Source organism: Pollachius pollachius (genome assembly GCF_949987615.1).
Source record: "Pollachius pollachius genome assembly, chromosome: 13".
Taxonomy (NCBI): domain Eukaryota; kingdom Metazoa; phylum Chordata; class Actinopteri; order Gadiformes; family Gadidae; genus Pollachius; species Pollachius pollachius.
This window is the reverse complement of record NC_136946.1, coordinates 12,941,165-12,961,975: the sequence shown is the minus strand read 5'-3', so window position 1 is coordinate 12,961,975 and position 20,811 is coordinate 12,941,165. Positions and strand designations below refer to the sequence as shown.

Here is a 20,811-nt window from a genome sequence, read left to right as displayed (position 1 = left end):
TGCGCTGAGGACTCGGACTGTGACCCGACCGCAACACTGCCATAGCTTCGGGAGCCATTAGGTATTTTATCACACTGCATGGAACTGACTCTGCATGTTTTTATCCAGTGGTGGGACAGAATGGAGACAATAAGGGTTTACTGTGGCCTCAGCCATTGCTCTCGCTCTCTTTCACATATAATGGAGCAGAACATTGTCTTTTTACAAAAGGCTTCCTCTTTATTGACGGTTTGGCCTCAACATCCAGGACAAGGGAGGAAAAAAAGAAATATACTTTACAGACGATTTAATACTATGAACAATAAATAGCTTTTTGTAAATGAAAATAAGTCATTGAAGAAACAAAGAACCGCGTTGACACCTTGTAGAACGTCGACAGTGGTAAAGTCGGCACAATCTTACTGATGAGCAGATTTTTTTTGTATTTATTATTATTTTGGCAGCTATGGCTGAGGAAAATGTTAAACACAGAATTCATTAACACAGGATTTCTGCCGGTGCATATCATAACCCATTCTTCTTCCTCTACATAATAATCAACACACATTTACAAAGATTTACAGCACTGCATTGTGGGAGAGGGGAGCACCCATCGGGATATGCTGTTGCCAGGCAACAGGAAGAAGAGATGAAGCATGTAGTTTCTAAAATGAGACTTAGATGGAAAAAAGGGAGGAGGGGAGAGGGGGAGTACACATGAGGTAAAAAATAAAACAGATTTTGCTGAAGCCTACGGACGAATTGTATGTTTGATCCATCCATTTTTAGAAATTACATCGTTCAGGTCTGATAGTTCAGATTGCAATCATTTATTTGTCCTTGTTTTGCACACTTTATCAGGCAGCAGGGGTCAATGTCACGATTCTGGTGTCAAAATGGAATAAAAATATACAATTGCATTTATATAAACAAAAACAACATCATTGTGACGTGATCAAAGTATATAGGAAAGAGCAAGAGTTGAGTTTGGATCTCGGCCTGGATATACCATGGTCGTGTTGGGTGACTAACGTGTTACATCTGTGGAGCTTGGGGACAGGACATTTGGGAAGTGATTGACGCTGGCATCGTCCAATCCAGGGGGAGGATCATCATCAATGATCGGCTGTCAAGCCATAGGGAAATGCTGGGGTTCATTTCAGATTGGAGTACGCCCAACAAGTACAACTTTTTGAGGATGCCACAAAGGGGGCAATGTCATTCACATCAGTATCGCCCCCTATCCTCCCCCCCCCCCCCCCCCCCCCCCCCCCCCCCACCACACACACACACACAACCACACTCATCCCCACCCAAACCCCCAAGCCACACCAGCCCTTATGCGTATTGCTTTTTTCGTCTGGAGTGGAGTCGTCCGTCCCTTCATCTTCTCTCTCTCTCCGTCGCCCACATCTTGCCTCGTTCTCCAAGGTATTTAAAAAAAGGAATCTGCTGAGCACTCCTTTTTCTTCTTCTCTTCATGTTTTAGTAACTGGGGCCCTTGATCCTGCTGGGGTCCTGTAGTCTGGGGGAGGTGTAGGCCGAGGCAGCCAGGCACATGGCGGCCTCGCAGTACCCGAGCAGACCTGTGGGGCCCGCCCTGCCGGGGAGCCCTGCCACGCCCGCCGCGCCCTGGGGGCCCCTCTCGCCCGGCCTGCCGTCCCGGGCCACGCCGTCGATGCCGGCCGCTCCTGTGGAGGAGGAAGGGTCCGCGCGTTAGGGCCCAGAGGGGCCGAGGGGTACGTACCAGTGTGTGTGTGTGTGTGTGTGTGTGTGTGTCGGTCACTGAGCACCTCTCAGGTGTTTTTGGATGAAATCCATCATTATTCCTGTATTGTAAATTCAGTAAGTGTAGGTTGTTAATTATAATAATATTCAAACGGCGACCTAAAACGCAAATGGCAAATAAAATGGGCTGAAAACGTCCTGACACAGTTCTGATTATATAGTGGATCTCTTACCTCTTCATAAAACTACAGTTACAAAACGTACTGTGTGTGTGTGTGTGTGTGTGTGTGTGTGTGTGTGTGTGTGTGTGTGTGTGTGCGTGTGTGTGTGTGTGTGTTTTGTGCGCATGTGTGTGTGTGTGTGCACACAGGCATACTTATGCAAATGTGTGTTAACCGCTGTTTGATTTTATATCTGTGCTGTTGCGGACCTCTTTGATTCACCGACAGCATCTGTTAAATGACTAAAGTTAATGAAGCTTTTCAAACTCCTCTGAGCGGCGTCTCCTGGGGGCAGGGCTGTGGTGGATTCAGCGAAACCCTTGCGCATGTTCTGCCTCCCTCGAAACGCAGCCTGTGGTTGGGCTCACAATGCCCAACGCCTTTTATTTTTCCCCCTTTATGGACCATTTGGATGCATCATGTGGCATCCCCTTCACACTATTATGTGACAGAAGGGTAAAAATGTGCGTGCGTGCGTGCGTGCGTGCGTGCATGCGTGCGTGCGTGCGTGCGTGCGTGCGTGCGTGCGTGCGTGCGTGCGTGCGTGCGTGTTACCGGGTATTCCTGGAGGTCCTGGTGCACCAGGGTGAGGTCTGCCTGGGTCTCCTCTCTCTCCCTTCGCTCCTCGCTTTCCTGGGAGAGGCAAGGGGAGATGGTGTATTTGCATTAAAACTGCATTAAAATGTAACCAAACACTGCTGAATGGTGATCGGTTGTTGGTTGATCAAGTGACGCAAATAGTGGTACAGATTATAGGGTTGTCCCAGTTGTTGGTTTCGTTTTGCTTTTGGTTAGGTCATTTGAAGAATAATGCTATGCACCAATTTGAGAACCAACAAAAACCTGTAGGTAGGTTTGTGTCACTGCTTCCACTCCCCTTTGCATCAATAGGCTCACACCCTGCTAGCCTCTTTTTAGACAATAGTATGATCAAATCATATCCAAGGATCTAAATACGCTTTACCTTTAGTTTGTTTCTTCCAAACACATCACATTTACAGAAGCAACAAACTCAACTCTGGGTGGGTGGCATTTCGTTTCCGAGGCGATGCCGCTACCTAGCTCACCTTTGAGTCCTGTGTTGCCGATCTGTCCCGGGCCGCCGATGATGCCGTGGATGCCTCGGGCCCCTGTGTGGCCGTGGGGCCCCTGAGAGCCAGTCGGTCCCGGGGGTCCGGGCGGGCCGGGGGGTCCCATCACACCTGCTCCGCCGAGCGCGGCCCTCTTGGCGCTCACCGCCACGGCAGCCAGCCTCTCTGCGGGGTGAAGAGCGATGGGGAGATGTCATTATTGCTCCGAGAAACCATTTTGATTAAATGTGTTGGCGGGGCCGACTTGATTGCGCCGGGGAGATGAAAGGTTTTGTTGGAATGAGCTCATTTAATCTCTCCGATGGACATCAGAGGTGAGTGCATCAGCGAGCTAACCCTGCAACATCTTCAGCACCACTTCGATGATGTGCTGGTCAGACGCATCCCGTCCCTGGAGAGACAGAGAGAGAAAGAGAGCGAGGGGTTCGGGGGGGGAAGCACAGGTTGAGCATCTCAAATAGACTCGGCTGAGGACTGAAGTGTCGGCTGAGCGCAAGAAGTAACAGAAATGTCTCCCTACGAAAAAGGTTAACAAACAGAGTTATCAAGCCACTTGATTTGTTTACTCATTCTATGTGCAGCTTGAGTTAACAAATCATTTAAAAGAGGATAGGAAGGAGTAGCTAGCATAATGAGCTATGCTACATATCTTTAGCACAGCGTACTGTCATTAGCATAGCATTCTCGTTAGCATACTGGCATAAGGAGGTATGCTACATATCTTTAGCATAGTGTCATTAGCATAGCATTCTCGTTAGCATACTGGCATAAGGAGGTATGCTACATATCTTTAGCATAGCATAGTGTCATTAGCTAAGCAAACTATGAGCATGGCCTGGTAACATCAGTAAAGACGAGCACATTAGCATGTCCTCTGAACTCACGCTGGCTCCCACAATGCCGGGCATGCCTGGCACTCCTCTCTCGCCGCCCAGTCCCCTGGGGCCGGGGAGGCCGAGTGGCCCCTGGTCCCCTGGCTTACCGGAGTCCCCTGTGGGTCCGTTGAAACCCATCTCACCCCTCACTCCTTGCTGATGAAGGAAGGAAATGGGGGGAGAAAAAAGAAATGTTGAACCGAAAGTTTGAGACAAAGGCCAAATGGGTCACTAAAATGTAGAAGCTAGGCTTCCTTCTTCAGCTGTATTGAAGAATATGTGTCATTGTTTCATGACAAGTTGACAACACTTGACAACTATTTCAAGTCTTTACAACATGACAACTCATAACTCAACAATGACAACTGAACAATAACAACTCATATCTCGATTGTTGGTTACATTTTCAATGCCTGATCTGATTAAAATGAGGATATTATACTTGTAGGGATATAACTGCACTGATCCAAACAAACGTATAAAACGATGAGTTCCGCTTTAGTAGGTGTGAAGCTCGGATAATCAACAGAGTTTGTCTTTGTCAATTTCTGTTCAAACCAGAGCTCGAATCACTGTCATATATTGTTGAGCTAAAAATACAACTGCAGTTACTCGGAGAGGACCATGGAAGGGAAGGGGTGGGTCTGCACACATGTCCATCTGGCACTAAACATCCGACATCCCGGAAAAAACTCACCTGGCCTTTAGGTCCGGGTTCCCCAGACAAACCCTGTGGGAAAAATAAAAAAACAAAATCAAGATCAATCATCATTTGTCCTGTTTACCTGGTCTCTTACCTCAGAGAGGGAACGAGAGCGGAGTGGATCATACCAAAGACCCAGCGCGTGCATCCAAGGAAGAGCGTCTTAAGCACGCCACATCAGCCATCTTGGCTCGGCTCATTAACTCGCTGTCAAGCCCCTGCCTCATTTGATACTATCATTTGATTTATTTCCCCCCCCGCCCCCCATCCCAAATGCATATTCACAGCCCCTGTTGTTGTGGTTGTTTTGTTTTTAAATCGTACATTTGCCAGCGAGATGATAGCATCTTTCTGCTCGCTTCTGACAGTACCATGTTTCAAACAAGCTCCTTGCATTTTTAGGGGACTGTAGGGTTGACTGAAGAGTGTTGTGGCTGCTGGTGACAGATTATCCTAATCTCCTTCTCTGTATATTGTCATCCCCACCACGACAAGGTGATGTTATTTACCTTTTCTCCTTTCTCCCCGGCGAGTCCCTCCACACCGGGGTCACCCTTTGGAGACAAGCAGAGTAAGATTGAGGGGATGTCTGTGTGTGTGTGTGTGTGTGTGTGTGTGTGTGTGTGTGTGTGTGTGTGTGTGTGTGTTTACGACAAAACAGTATGTAAGAAAAAAATGGCTGTGCTTTAAAGCGCGACTTCGCGACGTGGGCACTGCAGATAGTCCTCTTTTTAAAATGCGGCCCTTTATACTCACAAAGTCCCCCTTTGCTCCAACTTTTCCTTGGAAACCCTGAAAAGAGAGACATGGCGTTAGTCATAAATATGCTGAAATCTGGGATACCGAGTCCTGAGAGGGAAAAAGCAGGAAGAAAAACAAGAAAAAAGGGGCTACTGATTCAAGCTGGATACGCCAGATATCTCAAAGTAAGAAGGATGTAGTTTCATCTCTAAAACTAGGGAGATGATGACTGCGAGATTATCATTTATATTGCCTGAGCCCTTGCACATTCTTTGATTTACTGTGGAGGCGTCGTGGGCCACACTTTCACGGGTAAACACTGCCCCCTAAAGGGCACATTTATAAAGCAGTATCCGTACGCTTTGATCACAACACAAGAGTCGGGACCGCAGACAGCCACAGACCTAGGAAGATGCGTGTATGTGTTTACGAGTGTGATCTCGGAGACAGCATCACACACACACACACACACACACACACACAACCGCATTATCGCACACAACCGCACAGTCACACACCTTGTCTCCTTTGGTCCCGGAGAGGCCTTGGGCCCCGGGGACTCCGATGGGCCCCCTCTCTCCCTTGTTCCCCTGTGGAGAAGAATGGTCCACAACACGGTGAGCTATACAGACAGCGTAACGCTGGAGATAGAGGAGGGTACAAGCTACAGAGGAGATGATGTGTGTGTGTGTGTCGTGTTGTTTTTGTGTTGTTTACTCACTGCCTTGCCGACGATTCCCTGCGCGCCTACCGGTCCCCGCTCACCTCTGTCTCCCTGCAGGAGAGGAAGAAGGCTCAGGAGGTGCATAACACACACCACACATACATATTCACACACACGGCTGCAGGTGTTGACATGAGGAGTACTTCAGCACCAGTTACCTTGGGTCCCGGGACTCCCTCCATGCCAATGACGCCCGGGAGACCGGGCTCGCCCTAGAAGGGGAGAGGGAGAGAGGGGGAGGAGAGGGAGAGAGAAGGAGACAGCAGAACAGTTAGCATCAGTCACACAGTATGGAACCACAGCACTCAATGGACTCTCTTTCGAACAAAGTATAAAGCGATACACATAAAGCATATAAATGGTGAAATCTTTGTCGTTATTTTGACACACGGAGAGGTTGACGGATTGGATTTGAATGCAGGCAACAGTCTGTGATATCTGATTGGCGTATTTACCAGAGGTCCGGGGGCACCTGCCATGCCGACATGTCCCCTGGGTCCTGCCTCCCCCTGTAGGTGGAATGAGGAATTGACCCAAGTTTTAATAATGCATGAAAGAACGCATGCATGTGTGATCTGATGGGAGTAACGATGTACAGGGCCTTACCGTGTCTCCAGGTCCCCCCTTTGTGCCTGGGCTTCCGGGTAATCCCTAACAGAGGAGAGAGTTAGGTTGAAGATGCAGTTCAGGACAACTTTTTCCCATTAGGTGTACCCTCATGTGTTTATATGTGCCGACCTGACACAGGAAAACAGAGTGCCGATTTCCACAATGGGACCTGTAGTCAAATCGGATGTGATTTTGTTTAGGTAATGGATATTCCTGGCACAGAATTGATGCTGCGAAAGTGTTGTTTGGTAATGCCACATAAATATTTGTACACAAGGTGTACTCAGACTAGAGGCTTATTTGTCCCTGGAATAAATCCCGTTAGGGATTTAGAATAATTGGGCAGATTGAATGCATTGTCTATCCTGTGGGGAATCGGCCATGCCTGTTTGATTTGTAAAGTGAAACTTCCACTTTACCTTCCATATTTAAGAGAGCGCCGCATTCTTAAGATCATTTATATTCAAATGTGAGAGTTAGCATCTCATTTAAATTCCAAAAAAGTTATTTATTTTCTCCCCCGTCCCCCAGTGCTTATTTTATTACCTCTCGGGTCCCATAGAGAAAGAGAGAGGGAGCTGTGCTACAGTCGGGGAATGTTTTCGAGAAAACAAAACTGGAATGCATTAAGCAGCTTAAAGACATTACCACAGCGACCAAACGGGGAGGGAACAATATGAAAATGTCAAGAGGATCATAATCGTCTGACCATCCCCCGCTCCGACCCTTTCAAAAGGGCCGTAATCCGCGTGATGTATAACCGACGGGGGGAGAGTTTGGTAAAGATGCATCGCTGTAAATCCCTTAAGAGCTCCGGGGTGACGCGCTTTAAGGCGAGGCTGCCATTACTGACGTTGTGGACTAAAACCTTGGCCTTTTCCGTTTGTTTCCAGGGAAACGGGCTCTGTGGGATTTATCCGAATTAAAGTCTTTGCTAAGCCGGTGTGTCACACAAACTACAGAACATAAAAGGAGGAGTGAGTGTCTGCGTGTGTGTGTGTGTGTGTGTGTGTGTGTGTGTGTGTGTGTGTGTGTGTGTGTGTGTTAGGCCGTTGATTCGTCCAAAGTGATATGTAGTCCCCACTGAGAGCTGGTCCCATTTGGGATGGGTCTATTTTTACGCTGTGTGAGTTTGCAGTCGCGTCAGTGTCACCGTAGCGCCTGCGTAGCAAAAACCCTGTTCATGCGCCATTAGCCCTTAGTCAGGAAAACACACACTCATGAGATGCACACACGCTGGGAAGATACACACACACACACACACACACACAGACACACACACACACACACAAAAACAGGAACACAGGAACAGACACACATAAACTAAGACACATAAGCACACACACCTAAACATATAGACTCACACACAGATATGACACACATAAACACACAGCCAGAAATACATATAAAACCACACACGCATGAAAACAATCATACACACACGCACACACACACACACACACACAAACACAAAAAACGATCCACCAATGCGGACGCACACGGCGGAATGATGATCAATGGCGTGTGCTGGGGTGGCAGAGTGCTATTTCAAGGTGGTTTAAATGCTTAAACAGTCCGGGTCACAGGGGGTCACTGTTAACCTGGAAGTGTGCCCAGAACATAAATCTACTAAAATCACCCGCCTGCTTCTCGGTGTGTGTGTGTGTGTGTGCGTGCGGAGCCTCCATTCGCTCTGCTCAGTGCTAGCGTTGGGCAGAGCAGCCCAGCCACAGCTACGTGGTCTGGGCAACAATCAGCCTCTCGCATCATGAGGGCTGGTTGCACACGGAATGCTTCAGTTGTGACCGGTGTTGTCGTGTTCCAACGTGGCACTCGGATTTGCATAGGAGAACTGATGGGGCTATCACTGGGAAAGAGTTAAATGCCCAGATTCATTGTCACGAACACACACACACACACACATGCACAGACACACGTTTGCCTGCATAAGTGGGCACCCGTGCATGAGAGAGAAAGACATGCAGGTACCCACAAATACAGGAAAATACAAACACACACACACACACAGACACATACATGTGCACACCTGCATTGACCCAACGCAATTGTAAGTACAATGCAAATGCATGCACACACACCCACACACACATAGAAAAAATACCCTCAAACACACACACACGCACACACACACAGCCTTATTACTCACCGCTGTTCCCTGGTGTCCGGACGGGCCTGGCCTGCCAGCCTGGCCCGGACCTCCCTGGGTTCAGACAGAAAGAGAGGATCATGCATTATCAGGTTGACCAAGGTTGAGTCATGCAAATTTCCCCATCGGGCTCCACGGTTGTTTTTTGCTACCTTAATGCCAGGGATTCCCGGCGTTCCGTCCTTCCCATCGATCCCGGGCAGGCCCTGAATCATAAGAAAAACACCGAAAAATTGAAGATTTTTTTGTGACCTTAATATGTTTAAGGTCATAAGCACAATTATCCGTCGGTGTCCATTTTCGATTTTATTTTGGTACACTTACATTTTCTCCCTTTTTCCCGACTGCTCCATGCGGGCCTTGAATTCCTCGACCGCCCTGAATAAAAGCATCGCCACAGTCATCGTCAGCAGCGTTTTTACACCCATTGCTCAACACGGCGTAAATAGACCGCTCAAACTGTGCTGCCCATCGTCGCCTTCCCCAATCGGGGGCTTTTCTAGAGGAAAATTATAGGAGGAAATTAATCACAGAGTGGGGAATTTGCTGAGATCACCCACCACGACTCCCTTATCTCCGGGCTCTCCAGGGGGTCCCTGAGGTCCCTCCTCGCCCTGTAGGACAGAGAAACACTTACATAATTTGTGTTTGTGTTGTGCTTGTCTGTTTGTGAGTGTGTGTGTTTCTGTGTGCACACGCTTGTTAGTGAACAAGATTGTGTGTACGTTTGTGTGTGTGCGTGTGTGTGTGTGTGTTTTGGCTTCCTTTTCAAATTACTTACCGGTGGTCCTGGAATGCCTACGGGCCCTGTGATGCCCTTGTATCCACGAGGGCCCTGAATATAACAAAAAAAGGAACGCAAAAAACTAAAACCGCTGGCATCAATCACGAAGATCAGCAAGAATGCTATGTTATGTTAATCACTCATTCACGTAATCTAGGGGTCATTAGCGCTTGGCTAGGTCTGCTAATGGCCGCTACACAATGACCACCCCAACCCAGCGCCATGGACAAACATGCGGCTGTCGGCTCCGGCTTTGGCATCGAGCCTAGCGGCTTCCAACTTGGCTAACGTGATGGCCTGATGATAACAGTAAGACGAACGACTGCAGCGGATCATTAACTACAGATGGAGGCGGCGGCGGACCCCGGACACCCCCCCTCACCACCCCCAAACCCCCCAACCCCCACCCCAGCCCATCCGCCGACCCCAACAGCACCAACCGACTCATTAGACGAGCTGAGATTTGTGTTAGCATCATTTCCATATGTCCCCATTGCTGGGTAATGGATAGTGTTTGTGTTCAGGGGAGGACTTGCTGTGCATCGTTCTAGGACTGAGCGTACGGTAGGACTTGTTCCCAAGGAGGAACCAGAGGGGGGGGATGGGGAGATGTGTTTGAAGAAGTGTGTGTGTGTGTGTGTGTGTTGTGTGCGATGGGATGAAAAATGGACCAAGGCCCAGTTAGTACTCACCGCTTCCCCTTTGGGGCCCATCATTCCTGGGTAGCCTCTCAGGCCCATTGGACCCTTAGCGAGCAAGGGACGGGGGAGAGAGAGAGATAGAGAGAGAGAGAGAGAGAGAGAGAGAGAGAGAGAGGGAGAGAGAGAGAGAGAGAGAGAGAGAGAGAGAGAGAGAGAGTTGGTGAGAATCATCGTTGCGTCGCTCGCCAAGGGCCACGATGAAATATAGGAAATGCATTATAACGCGTCTAAATTGTATCGGTTGTACGTTATCCATGCAGGAGGAGGAGAGGAAGAGGCATGAATGGAGGTTCCTCGAAAGAAGTTCCGAAAATGACAAAGACGACAATAAAATAGGAGAAAGAAGGGAACAGGGCGAGGGAATAAATCGATAGAGAGGTAGATGAAGAGGACGAGGATGAACCACGAGTCAGAGCTCCTTTCTTGTGTGTACCGGTGGTCCTGGGATGCCTTGCTCTCCAGAGATGCCCGTCTCTCCTTTGGTGCCCTAAAAGAAGGCAGAGAAAAGGGCACAATGACCGCCTCCATTCCACAAAGCACCTCTTCTCCCGAGGAACAGGTGCGCTCTCTGAGCTGTGACATTTAGTGAATGTGAACTAGATTAGGGTTCCCGAGGCACTCGGTCTTAAAAGAGGGTAGGAGCATCGCCGGTCAACTCTGTCGTCTCGAGCTTTCGAACTATTCATGCGTTCGCCAAATTATTTTAGGTCAGTGCTGACCGGACTCTGCATGAGCGCCACGAAAACAACGGGGAACCAAGGAATACGTTTACAGGTTGAAATGCAAACACCATTTCCAGAGAGCTAAATAGTCGGTCCTAAAAAAAAGGCTAGCAGCCTACCTTGGAGAGTAAGGTGCAAAATAGGTGTGTAGGGTGTTGGGTATTGTCATTCCCCTGAATGTCTAAGCAGTTCCAAAAGACAGTGTGTGCATGCGTGTGTGTGTGTGTGTATGTGTATGTGTGTGTATGTGTGTATGTGTGTGTGTGTGTGTGTGTGTGGGGGGGAGAGGACGGATCAGGGGCTAATTCCGGGGACCATACTCACTGCCCTCTCTGAGGCCAATGTGTGCTCATTAGCTCTGCCTAATACGGCGAGGTGGCAGGGCTAAGCTAACCCTGACCGTCTCATCCTGCCCTTCATGTACCTGGCTCTTCTTTCCTTTTTTTTTATATTTTTCATCTGGCTCGCTGCTGACTGTGGGGCCAACGGCAGGCCTGACTAATCACAGCCAGATTAGTGCCAGTCATGTTCCTCGGGGGGCTTCATTAGAGCTAATCCTCGCCACCGCTGGCCTTGAATGGTGCGCGCGTGTGTAATACCACACGCCCGTGCCAGAATGTGCTGCTGCGCTTTTGTGTAAAATGTGTGTGTGTGTGTGTGTGTGTGTGTGTGTGTGTCAATTTGTAAGTGTGTGTGTGTGTATGTGTGTAAATGTGCAAGTGTGAGTGTGTGTGTGTGCGCGCTGTTCTTTTTTTGTCACACTACCTTTGTGGGGTCCCAACTCTATAAAAGGGGGAGCCCACCCCAACAAGAAAAATTAACAAACTCTTTGCGGGAAACCGACTCTGGATTAACAGCCTCCAAACAAAAAAAACAAAAGACCCCGCGGGTGGAGTGGATGCACTCACCAGTTTCCCGATGCTGCCGGAGTCTCCCAGGATCCCTGAGCGCCCTTTGTGTCCCTGCAACACAATGAGTCAGCAGTTTTCTTTGGTACATGACACAGACAACGACCACAAAATAATTGGTCGAGAGCAGATTTTGCTTATCGTCTGGCGAGCGCAAGATACCGCGGTACCAACCTTGACTCCCATAAGGCCCTGTGGGCCCTTAGGGCCGGCTGGACAATTAGTTGGACACTGTGGAGGTAAGAGGGAGGGGGGAGAGAGAGAGAGAGAGAGAGAGAGAGAGAGAGAGAGAGAGAGAGAGAGAGAGAGAGAGAGAGAGGATTGTTTCAAATAGGAAAGAGCTGTCAATTGAAGGTCCGGGGAGGGTAAGAATATTCACAAAAAAAAGGGGAAGAAAATGTCAGCGTAACTTACCTGGAAGCCGGCACTGCCCTCCTCTGCACCAAGGAACTTCCCTGGGGGGCCCTGATAGCGGGGAGGACAGACAGTGAACAGGAGGCATGGCCAGACAGTGAACGTACAGGAAGTATGGACGGCCAGAATGACAGACAGCCATAATGGACAGGGATTCAGGACAGACAGATAGATAATATTGACACTCAAGAGATAGATGGATAGATGATATTGACAAGAGTGAAAGAGAAAGACAGAGAGAAATAGGGACGGAAGGAGAGAGGGAGGGAGGGACGGATGGGAGGATGGAAGGATGAATGGATGGACGGATAGATAGAATCAGAGTGAATCAGGGCTGCAGGGAACGAGTGCTAAGCCAGAACTTTTCTTTTTTAATGCGTGTCCCTCCACCCCCCTTTCTCCCTCCATCCATCCATCCATCGCCGTGTGTGATTGTGTGTCTGTGTGTGTTTATGGACGGATGTAAAGTGTAAAGGGTGCGCCCTGCGCCGCGCTGATGTATTCCGGCAGCGGTCGGATGAGACAGCTCACTGATCTAACGGGACTTTATTTACCCGAGGACAGCACTAAAGCAAAACAAATACACTCCCCCGAGTCAAGAGCATTACTCTTGGCAGAGCTGCCAAAGCACCCTCCGCGCCCCCTCTGTCCCCCGTCTCTCACCTACTCCCCGTCCTACTCCCTAGCCTGGCCTACCGCCGCCCACCCTGAGGGGCGGGTCGGGGGAGGAGCTGTGCTCGACATTAGGTAAACAAGGAAGTAGGCGAGCAAGCAGGTAGCTGAGTGTGTAAGCGAGTAGGTGATTAGGTGCAGGAGGCTTTGAGTTGTGATTCTAAACGTAGACAGGTAGGGCACTGAGTCAGTGGGCAAGTGAGGGACTTGGTAGGGAGTGGTTGATAAGCAAGAAGGCAAGAAGAGTGAGTAGGTAGGCAAGTAAGCAGCGTGCTAGGTAAGTCAGGTATGTCAATAAGTTAGAAGATAAGTTAGGTCAGTATACTAACAAAGTAAGCTATGTGTATGGACACAATTAACAAAAGGGATCTCTGATTGGCTGATATTGATACACAACACAATATGTCACAGGGAACACAGTTGAACTGCTGACCAGAACCGGGGCCACAGGGCGCGGGATCTTCACTCTGAGAAGCTACAGGCAATCAGCCCAATGGCTAAGTGTGTTCCAGCATACACCACATGATAGCTGATAGCATCCCTCCTAATCAATCAACCCCCGGCGACGATTGGTACGCCACTTTTAATGATTACAGACGATTAGCAGCTGTCCCGCTAGCTCACAAATCTCTCATTTTCTCTCAAAAGCAGCCTCGTTAATCTCCCGCTAATAGAGTCCATCACTCTCCATCGCACATTTGACATCAATCAGAAACGCCCGGCAACAGATAAGAGATTTATGCCCGAAGGAGCTAAGTGCTTTGGCTTTAGTTGGGTGGCTTTAGGCTCTGGGGCTTGGCGCGCCAAGGACACTGCAGAGTTATATAAAAAGGCACAAAAGAAAATATCAGGAGAGGAGGAGTAGGGCCAGGCTGGGGGCCGATGTATGCAGAGCGCTGAACAAAAGAAAACTTACTGGCTTTCCAGGGGGTCCGGGGAGACCGGGGGCTCCAGGAGACCCCAGGATTCCCTGTGGGAAGAGGAGGAGGCGATTATGCAGTGTGAAGGGTATTCGGAGGAGGATGGAGTTGAACACAGAGTTTGTAGCTAGGGTTGGAGTGGTGCAGGACAAAATTAGGAAAAAGGGGGTGGCGGCCTACCTTGGATCCACTAAGGCCCATCTCACCAGGAAGGCCTATGGACCCGGCGGCACCCTGAAGAACGAGAGGAAGGGATGGAGAGAGGGAGGGAGGAATGGAGGGAGGGAGGGGTGGAGAGAGTGAGGTAGATAGGGAGGGAGAGCGAGAGAGAGAGAGAGAGAGAGAGAGAGACGTTGCCCCAATCAAAGAGTACAATTGAACCAGTACCACGTTACTGTACCGGTATTTGAACAATGCCAAGGATCAAACCCAACAAGGTAGTAACTTACAGCCAGTCCGGGCAGCCCGGGGCCCTGTCGGGGAGAAGGGTCAGAGTGGTTAAGAGGGTTAAACGACAACAAGCGCAACCAATCTGTATCAAAGTCCAAGGCATAGCTGCTAAAACTGGATAAGCCCAATTAATAACATGCGGGTAGCAATTAAACAAGGCATTGTATACATTGTCAGAGTGCATGGCAAACAGTGGTTCATGGCTATGTGTGTGTGTGTGTGTGTCTGTGTGTGTGTGTGTGTGTGTGTGCGTGTGTGTGTTTATGACTAGGAAAATAGAAAAAGAAACAGTGTGAAAGCAATCAGTTGGTGTTTGTCGTGTCTTCTCCTGGAAATGAATTCTAAACAAAGTAATTAAGTAAAGTAAGCTTTCTCTGAGCCAGACACGCCCGCAGGCGTCGAACGCTTATCTCTCGGGTTGTGTAGCGTGAAGCCGCCTGATATAGAAGTACATCGCGGCAACAAACACACAAGCACGGACAAACACACAGACACACATACACAAACTTGGACCCACGCACAAACAGTGGGCTGTTAATTCGGAACAAAGGATTTCACTAATGGTATCGCAGTCAACCGTGTCATTGGGTGACTGGTCTCATGTCTGAACATACCTGACGGCTAGTGTCTGGGAATAAGTGGGGACACATTACCACCTAGTGGTCACTTTGACCAACTGCAACTGGTCTGTGGCCATGCATAGCCCTCCCGCCATTACACAGGCCTGGTTCCTTTGGGTCCGATTTTCAATTTGAGAAAAATACCCACTCACTCATACACACACACACACACTCTCACTCAATCACTCTCTGTCTGACGGGCTCTGCCTCAGAGAACCCGCATTTCATTCATTTTCATGTGACCATACCAGAGCACAAAGCATGCTGAGATTACTTGAATACGGCCAAAGGGGCAGGCCCGAACTAAATTAAGTGTCAATTCTATCCAGATCCAACGCGCCGCTGCACCTCTGGCGGCCAATCCCTCTCTAACAGGTGCGTCTCTTCCATTTCCCTTTCCCGGCCTTCTCTGGCTAATGGAGGGGAAATGAAATGACGCCACTTCTGTGTACCCTTCGGTTAGCCTATGCGGGGTCCTGCCAGATCCGGTTCTGCCGTCTCCCGCGGGGCCCTACCATCACACCTGCACTCAAAGACACAAGCATTTGTTCATTTTGTGTGTTTTTGGTCCCTTTTCATTTACTTTCATCTCTTTCCAAAGAGTGAAGCCAGACAGCCTATAGCAACACCCCTTTGGCACAGTACACCAGTTGCTAATACCAACAGCAACAGGAGGCACCAGCTGGTGTGCCTTCAAAGCACGGCTGAAAAAATATTTGATTTGGAAAGGGGAAATCCTGTTGTATTGCACTGGTTCCGCAGGCAATCGGAACGGGCCGAACACGGACCGCGTCGATATTGACAGCACCACTCTGAGGTGAGCTGATAGCGGTGGCACAAAGTGGAGCGTATCTTAACCTGACCATGGATTGGATCTGAGTAGTCATGTGACACGAGGCGGTGTACTCACTGGAGGACCGGGCTCGCCGCTAGGTCCGGGTTGACCCTGCAGGGGGCGATACGCAACATTAGGACTCTCACAGTGAACTCAACAGCCCGTTATAAAGCAATGACCAGGATTACAATCACAAAGAGATTTTAAGTTTTAGGTTTTAAGTCTTATTCTTATAGATCGCTTGTGCACTCAATAGCTGCATCTGTCATGGAAGGTGGATATTAATCTTCAAAGGTTCAATAGAAAACTTTAGTTGTTTTGTTTTGTATTGTATTACACAAAAACACATTATATGCAGGAAATTCTAATCACATTCTAAAGGATAGAAGGTTTAGACTCTATATCCATGAACACGGATGGCTTTATATGATGGGATGTCTTCATGTGCGTGGCACACATGCGTGTGTGTGACAGCGTCTGAATGGACACACTTGCCTTGGGTCCGGGGCCTCCGATTGGGCCACGGTCGCCCTTAGCACCAATCAAACCCTGGGAAAGGGAGAAGACACGGAGGGAGGAGGATACAGACAAACACAGCATACATTATAAGAGGAGAAGTGCAATTGTTTTGGCTAGTACTCCTTTGAAGGTTGCATGTGACTCTCAAGTCATGGCACGGACCAATGAGCATGATTGATTGGACCTGACGTGCGCCATCTAAATAATAAGGGTTCCTAACGAGGGAAAGGAGATTCCGGTACAGATTACTGGACAAATCCCTTTTGGAATGTGAACGTGTGTATGCCCATGTGTTTATTGTGTGTGTGTGTGTGTGTGTGTGTGTGTGTGTGTTTGTGTGTTTGTGTGTGTGTCTGTGTGCGCATATGTGTTAATAATGCGTGCGTAACCGTGTGTGTTTATGCTGTGTGAGCCCGTGTGTTTATGTTTGTGCGTGAGTGCATGCATGAATGTGTGTGAGTAATTATTTGACCTCCTGTGTATGTGCGTGTTTGTGTGTGCGAGTGTGTGCTTGAGCGTATGTGTGTAATCATGTGGCCCCCTGTGTGTGTGTGTGTGTGTGAGAGTCTCTCAATTCCCCTGGGAGCAGGTAACGGAGGCAGCAGCTGTGGCGGGCAGTCTACCTGGTGTTCAGAAAGCGCTACAGCTGCACTTACGGGACCCGTATATGTGCGTCTCTCCCTGGGAGACGCAGCTGCCCTCACCCTGGTCACTCGGTTCACATAACGCTCCTCGCCGGCGTGAGGGGACAGCCATTATGTCCCAAGGCACTCAGGCAATGAGCAATAAGATCGACTCCCACACACACAGGTGCACTTTAGCATTTCCTCTTGTTAATTCACGCAGACGGACGGATGCAAATTTGTTTTAGATGCACACACACACATTAACGTGCACTCTTGCATGTGAAACATGAATGTACACATATATACGCTAACTCATTTTCTAATGGTTCACAGACACATGCATAGTACACACACACACACACACACACACGCACACACACACACACACGCACACACACACACACACACACACACACACACACACACACACACACACACACACACACACAAACAGGTGCACTGATATATTTCATACTTATACACAAATGTTGACAAATGATGACACACAAAAGTACTTTCATTCTCACACACACACAGGTGCACTGATGCATTTTATCATACTACTATATGAATGGATGTAGTCCTTCATTTTAAAATGTTGACAAATGATGATACACATAAGTACACTCACTCTCTCTCTCTCTCTCTCACACACACACACACACACACACACACACACACACACACACACACACACACACACACACACACACACACACACACACACACACTAAGGGCTCTTACATCAATGCCATTCTCTCCTGGTAGTCCATCAGGGCCGGGCTCACCAGGCTCTCCCTTCTGTCCCTGCGGTCCAACATAACAGCATTAATATTATTGATGGTATTCACTCTCATAGTATTTGTGCTGTGCATGTGTATACTGTAAAGGACTGCGTGTGTGCTGGAAGCAGAAACAGCAGCAACAGGTCAAAGGTCAAACTCACAATTGGACCAGTGAGCCCGGGAGCTCCTGTCTCCCCCTGGGGACAAACAAACAATTCAGGGGTTACTGGTGTTCAGAGTGTGTGTGTGTGTGTGTGTGTGTGTGTGTGTGTGTGTGTGTGTGTGTGTGTGTGTGTGTGCGTGTGCGTGAGTGTGTGTGTGTGTGTGTTTCTATAAGCAATACGGGAACAGGTCTTTCACTGTTAAAATATGTTTAATGTGTGCTCATAGTTTTACTTCGACCTCATTGAATACTACTATGTGTATCAGTAAGTAGGCTACACACCTTTTATAATTACACAATCATTTTCTTGTCTTTGCTATAGTTTTTTCTGGCTTGAGGCTGTATAGCAGTGGGCAATTTATCTAGTCCGCATCAGTAACACTGATGCGGACTAGATAAATAGACGAAAGAGAGAGAGAGCGGATCGGCCTTTGTTTATCTGGGATTTAATGCACTGGCAGGCTCCCATTTCAGGTAAAATAACACACTGGCCCCCAATGCAGGGGGCAGGCATCCATCTCTTTCTCTACCATCCACATCAGCCAGAATGTTTAAAGGAGTTAATAAAACAGCATTTTGCTTGAGGTGTAGATTTAATGAAATAAAGGCATAAATCGGTTATATAGCCGAATGTAGTCTAAAAAGCACACCACAAAACATCCAGAGGTTTTGTGGTGCTTGTGTTTAGCTCTTTTGGCTTAGCACACTAAAATCTTAGCAGCTTTATAAGGTATCCTTTGATAACACGAGAAGCGCTTTTAAACGGTAGAAACATATCACCTTACCGCTAAATGAGCCCACAACCTGCTGTCAGGAAGGAGGAAAAACGGAGGCCCCTTCCTCACAGAGCTCTCTCTTCATAGTGAACACTGCCCTTTTGTACGGCCGTATTTTCATTCACCCTCTGGTGGTAAACCTCCGCTACTGCGCAGATGAAATGTAGGTATTTCTGCCCTCCACAATGACCGTCTTTGTGGCAACCTGTGGCTGTAGCCTAGATGGGGGTAGATACTCACATCCATGCCGTCAGATCCAGGGGTGCCAGAGGGACCTGGGGGGCCGGGTTGGCCCTGAGGTCCAGGGGGACCTCTCTGAAAGAACACAAAATTATGTTTAAAATAATATGAAATATATATCTTGCATTAGCTTAATACGATAAAGTAACGTAAAATTAATTTTAATAGTGGATACAAAAGAGTTATAATTCCTAGCTTGAGTAATTACATATAGGATTATACCATTATGGCATTGCCACTATATTGTAGCAATTTGGTAAATACAGTTCACAACATTAATTAATTGCAAAAAGAAAGAACAACTTTCCCATGTCATTAAGTAGGCCTTCCGATAAATGTGACATAACCAAGTTGAATAACAAAATGACAAAGATAGCGTGCTGTTTTCATTTCCCATAATGAAACAAAACACGTTGGAAGTTGCTGATTGGAAGTAATTGATTAAATCTGAAGAAAATTAAGTGCAGCAGAGCATGTTTCCCATGGTTGTCTATGGCACCAAACGTTAGGAACCAGCACACAAACAACTAAATTAATTAAGCGATGTTTAATGAAGAAAATAAGAAAATGGCGAGGTGGTGGGTGGGGGTACATTATTATTTGTCCCCATTAACCCACCCCTCCACACCCCAACCCACAGACACACCCCACCCCACACCACCCCACTCCATCCTCCATCTCCCACAGTGTTGGTGAAACTTAGACTAATTTCACTTCACTTCATTAATAATGAATCAAAAAATTACTTATACTTATTCTTATTCCGGGTCAAACCCTTTACCGGGGTCACAGATTGCAGATACATGTGATTCCGTGTGGCTCTTTAAGACATTCCTTGGCTGTCTCTGTTTGAATAGGGGCTTTCACACACAGGAGAAAGAGTGGTCTTGTGTACCTGTTTGAGTGTGTGTGCGTGTGTGTGTGCGTGCATGGGTACGTGTGTGCGTGTGTGTATGGCTGCGTGTGTGTGCCTGGGTGCCTGTGTGAACTGATTTCTAACTGTCATGGCTGCTGTCTTGCTGTTTCGTCAACGAAAAGTAAAAAAAGGAATTCCTTGGCATTGTGCAACATCCCCAAAAATATAAGTAATTCCAGTGTTCCACTTTGAAACAAGTTCTTCAATTGAGCCTGAAACAAGTCCACAAGCTGTGGAGGTGATATCGCACAGACAAAAAACTTTTCGTTATACAGCAATCCAGGTATCAAAGGAAGCTTTCCCCAACCACTCATAAAAATGTGAAACATGAACAATCCAGGCTTTCCCACGAAACTTTAAACACACATCTAACCCACTCAGACTTTCTGCACTGCAAAATGATCAATGTTCAACATGGCATTCGCATCATCTCCATCAAGACACACATCCACAACAACACAACCGTTATAGTTTACAAGTTAAACAAATGACCCCTTAAAACCAAACTACATTCATGGTCCCCTGGTTGTTCTCCAAGGGGCCACATCTCCCGTCATCCAAACCCCCTACAACCATACATCTAATGCCCAGGTTGGGCCGATCTGGTGTACCCAACCTCCCAAGGTCTGCACTCACCACTTGGGCCAGAGCCAGGCACAGGGTCTGCAGGATTACCCAGCCCGTCAACAGGGCAGAGAGCGTGGCCATGGTCCCACTCTGCTATACCTCTCTCCTTGGTGAAGTAAATCCCGTCCTGGTTCTCCTCTTTCAGTTCCCTTAAGCTCCTTCCCCGGGCAGGCTCTCTGCTACACTGTGGGGCCGCAAAACTGGCCGAAAAAAGAGAGGGGGGAGGGGTGGGGGCTAGAGGAGTCCGGCTCAGGAGAAGGAGTGCTCTCTTCTGGGGGAGAGAGATGGAAGGATG

General features: G+C 48.2%; 1 protein-coding gene across 1 annotated transcript; it reads right to left on the bottom strand.

The window, feature by feature from the left end:
• Positions 1–1,358: 1,358 nt before the first annotated feature.
• On the bottom strand, positions 1,359–20,666 carry col9a2 (procollagen, type IX, alpha 2). Its single transcript, XM_079749844.1, has 32 exons — positions 20,526–20,666; positions 18,974–19,048; positions 17,956–17,991; positions 17,754–17,816; positions 16,360–16,413; positions 15,940–15,975; positions 14,409–14,432; positions 14,140–14,193; positions 13,956–14,009; positions 12,368–12,418; positions 12,128–12,184; positions 11,954–12,007; positions 10,757–10,810; positions 10,315–10,368; positions 9,620–9,673; positions 9,399–9,452; positions 9,163–9,216; positions 8,991–9,044; positions 8,839–8,892; positions 6,669–6,713; positions 6,518–6,571; positions 6,221–6,274; positions 6,060–6,113; positions 5,857–5,928; positions 5,354–5,389; positions 5,107–5,151; positions 4,592–4,624; positions 3,904–4,050; positions 3,356–3,410; positions 2,996–3,184; positions 2,484–2,561; positions 1,359–1,670 (listed from the first exon to the last, which is right to left on the bottom strand). The coding sequence occupies exons 1-32, from the start codon at positions 20,595–20,597 to the stop codon at positions 1,465–1,467; spliced, it is 2,076 nt and encodes a 691-aa protein (XP_079605970.1). The 5' UTR covers positions 20,598–20,666; the 3' UTR covers positions 1,359–1,464.
• Between the last annotated feature and the right edge of the window lie 145 nt (positions 20,667–20,811).

Bases quoted from the DNA above. Each gene is read 5' to 3' on its own strand.
- col9a2 (XM_079749844.1), bottom strand. From the start codon at position 20,597: ATGGCCACGCTCTCTGCCCTGTTGACGGGCTGGGTAATCCTGCAGACC. The intron at 6,275-6,517 runs GTAAATACGCCA...CTCCCCTTCTAG, and splicing joins CAGGTGCCCCCGGACCTCTG to GGCGAGCCCGGTCTCCCGGG. The intron at 2,562-2,995 runs GTGAGCTAGGTA...TGCCTCTCCCAG, and splicing joins CGGCAACACAGGACTCAAAG to GAAAGCGAGGAGCGAAGGGA.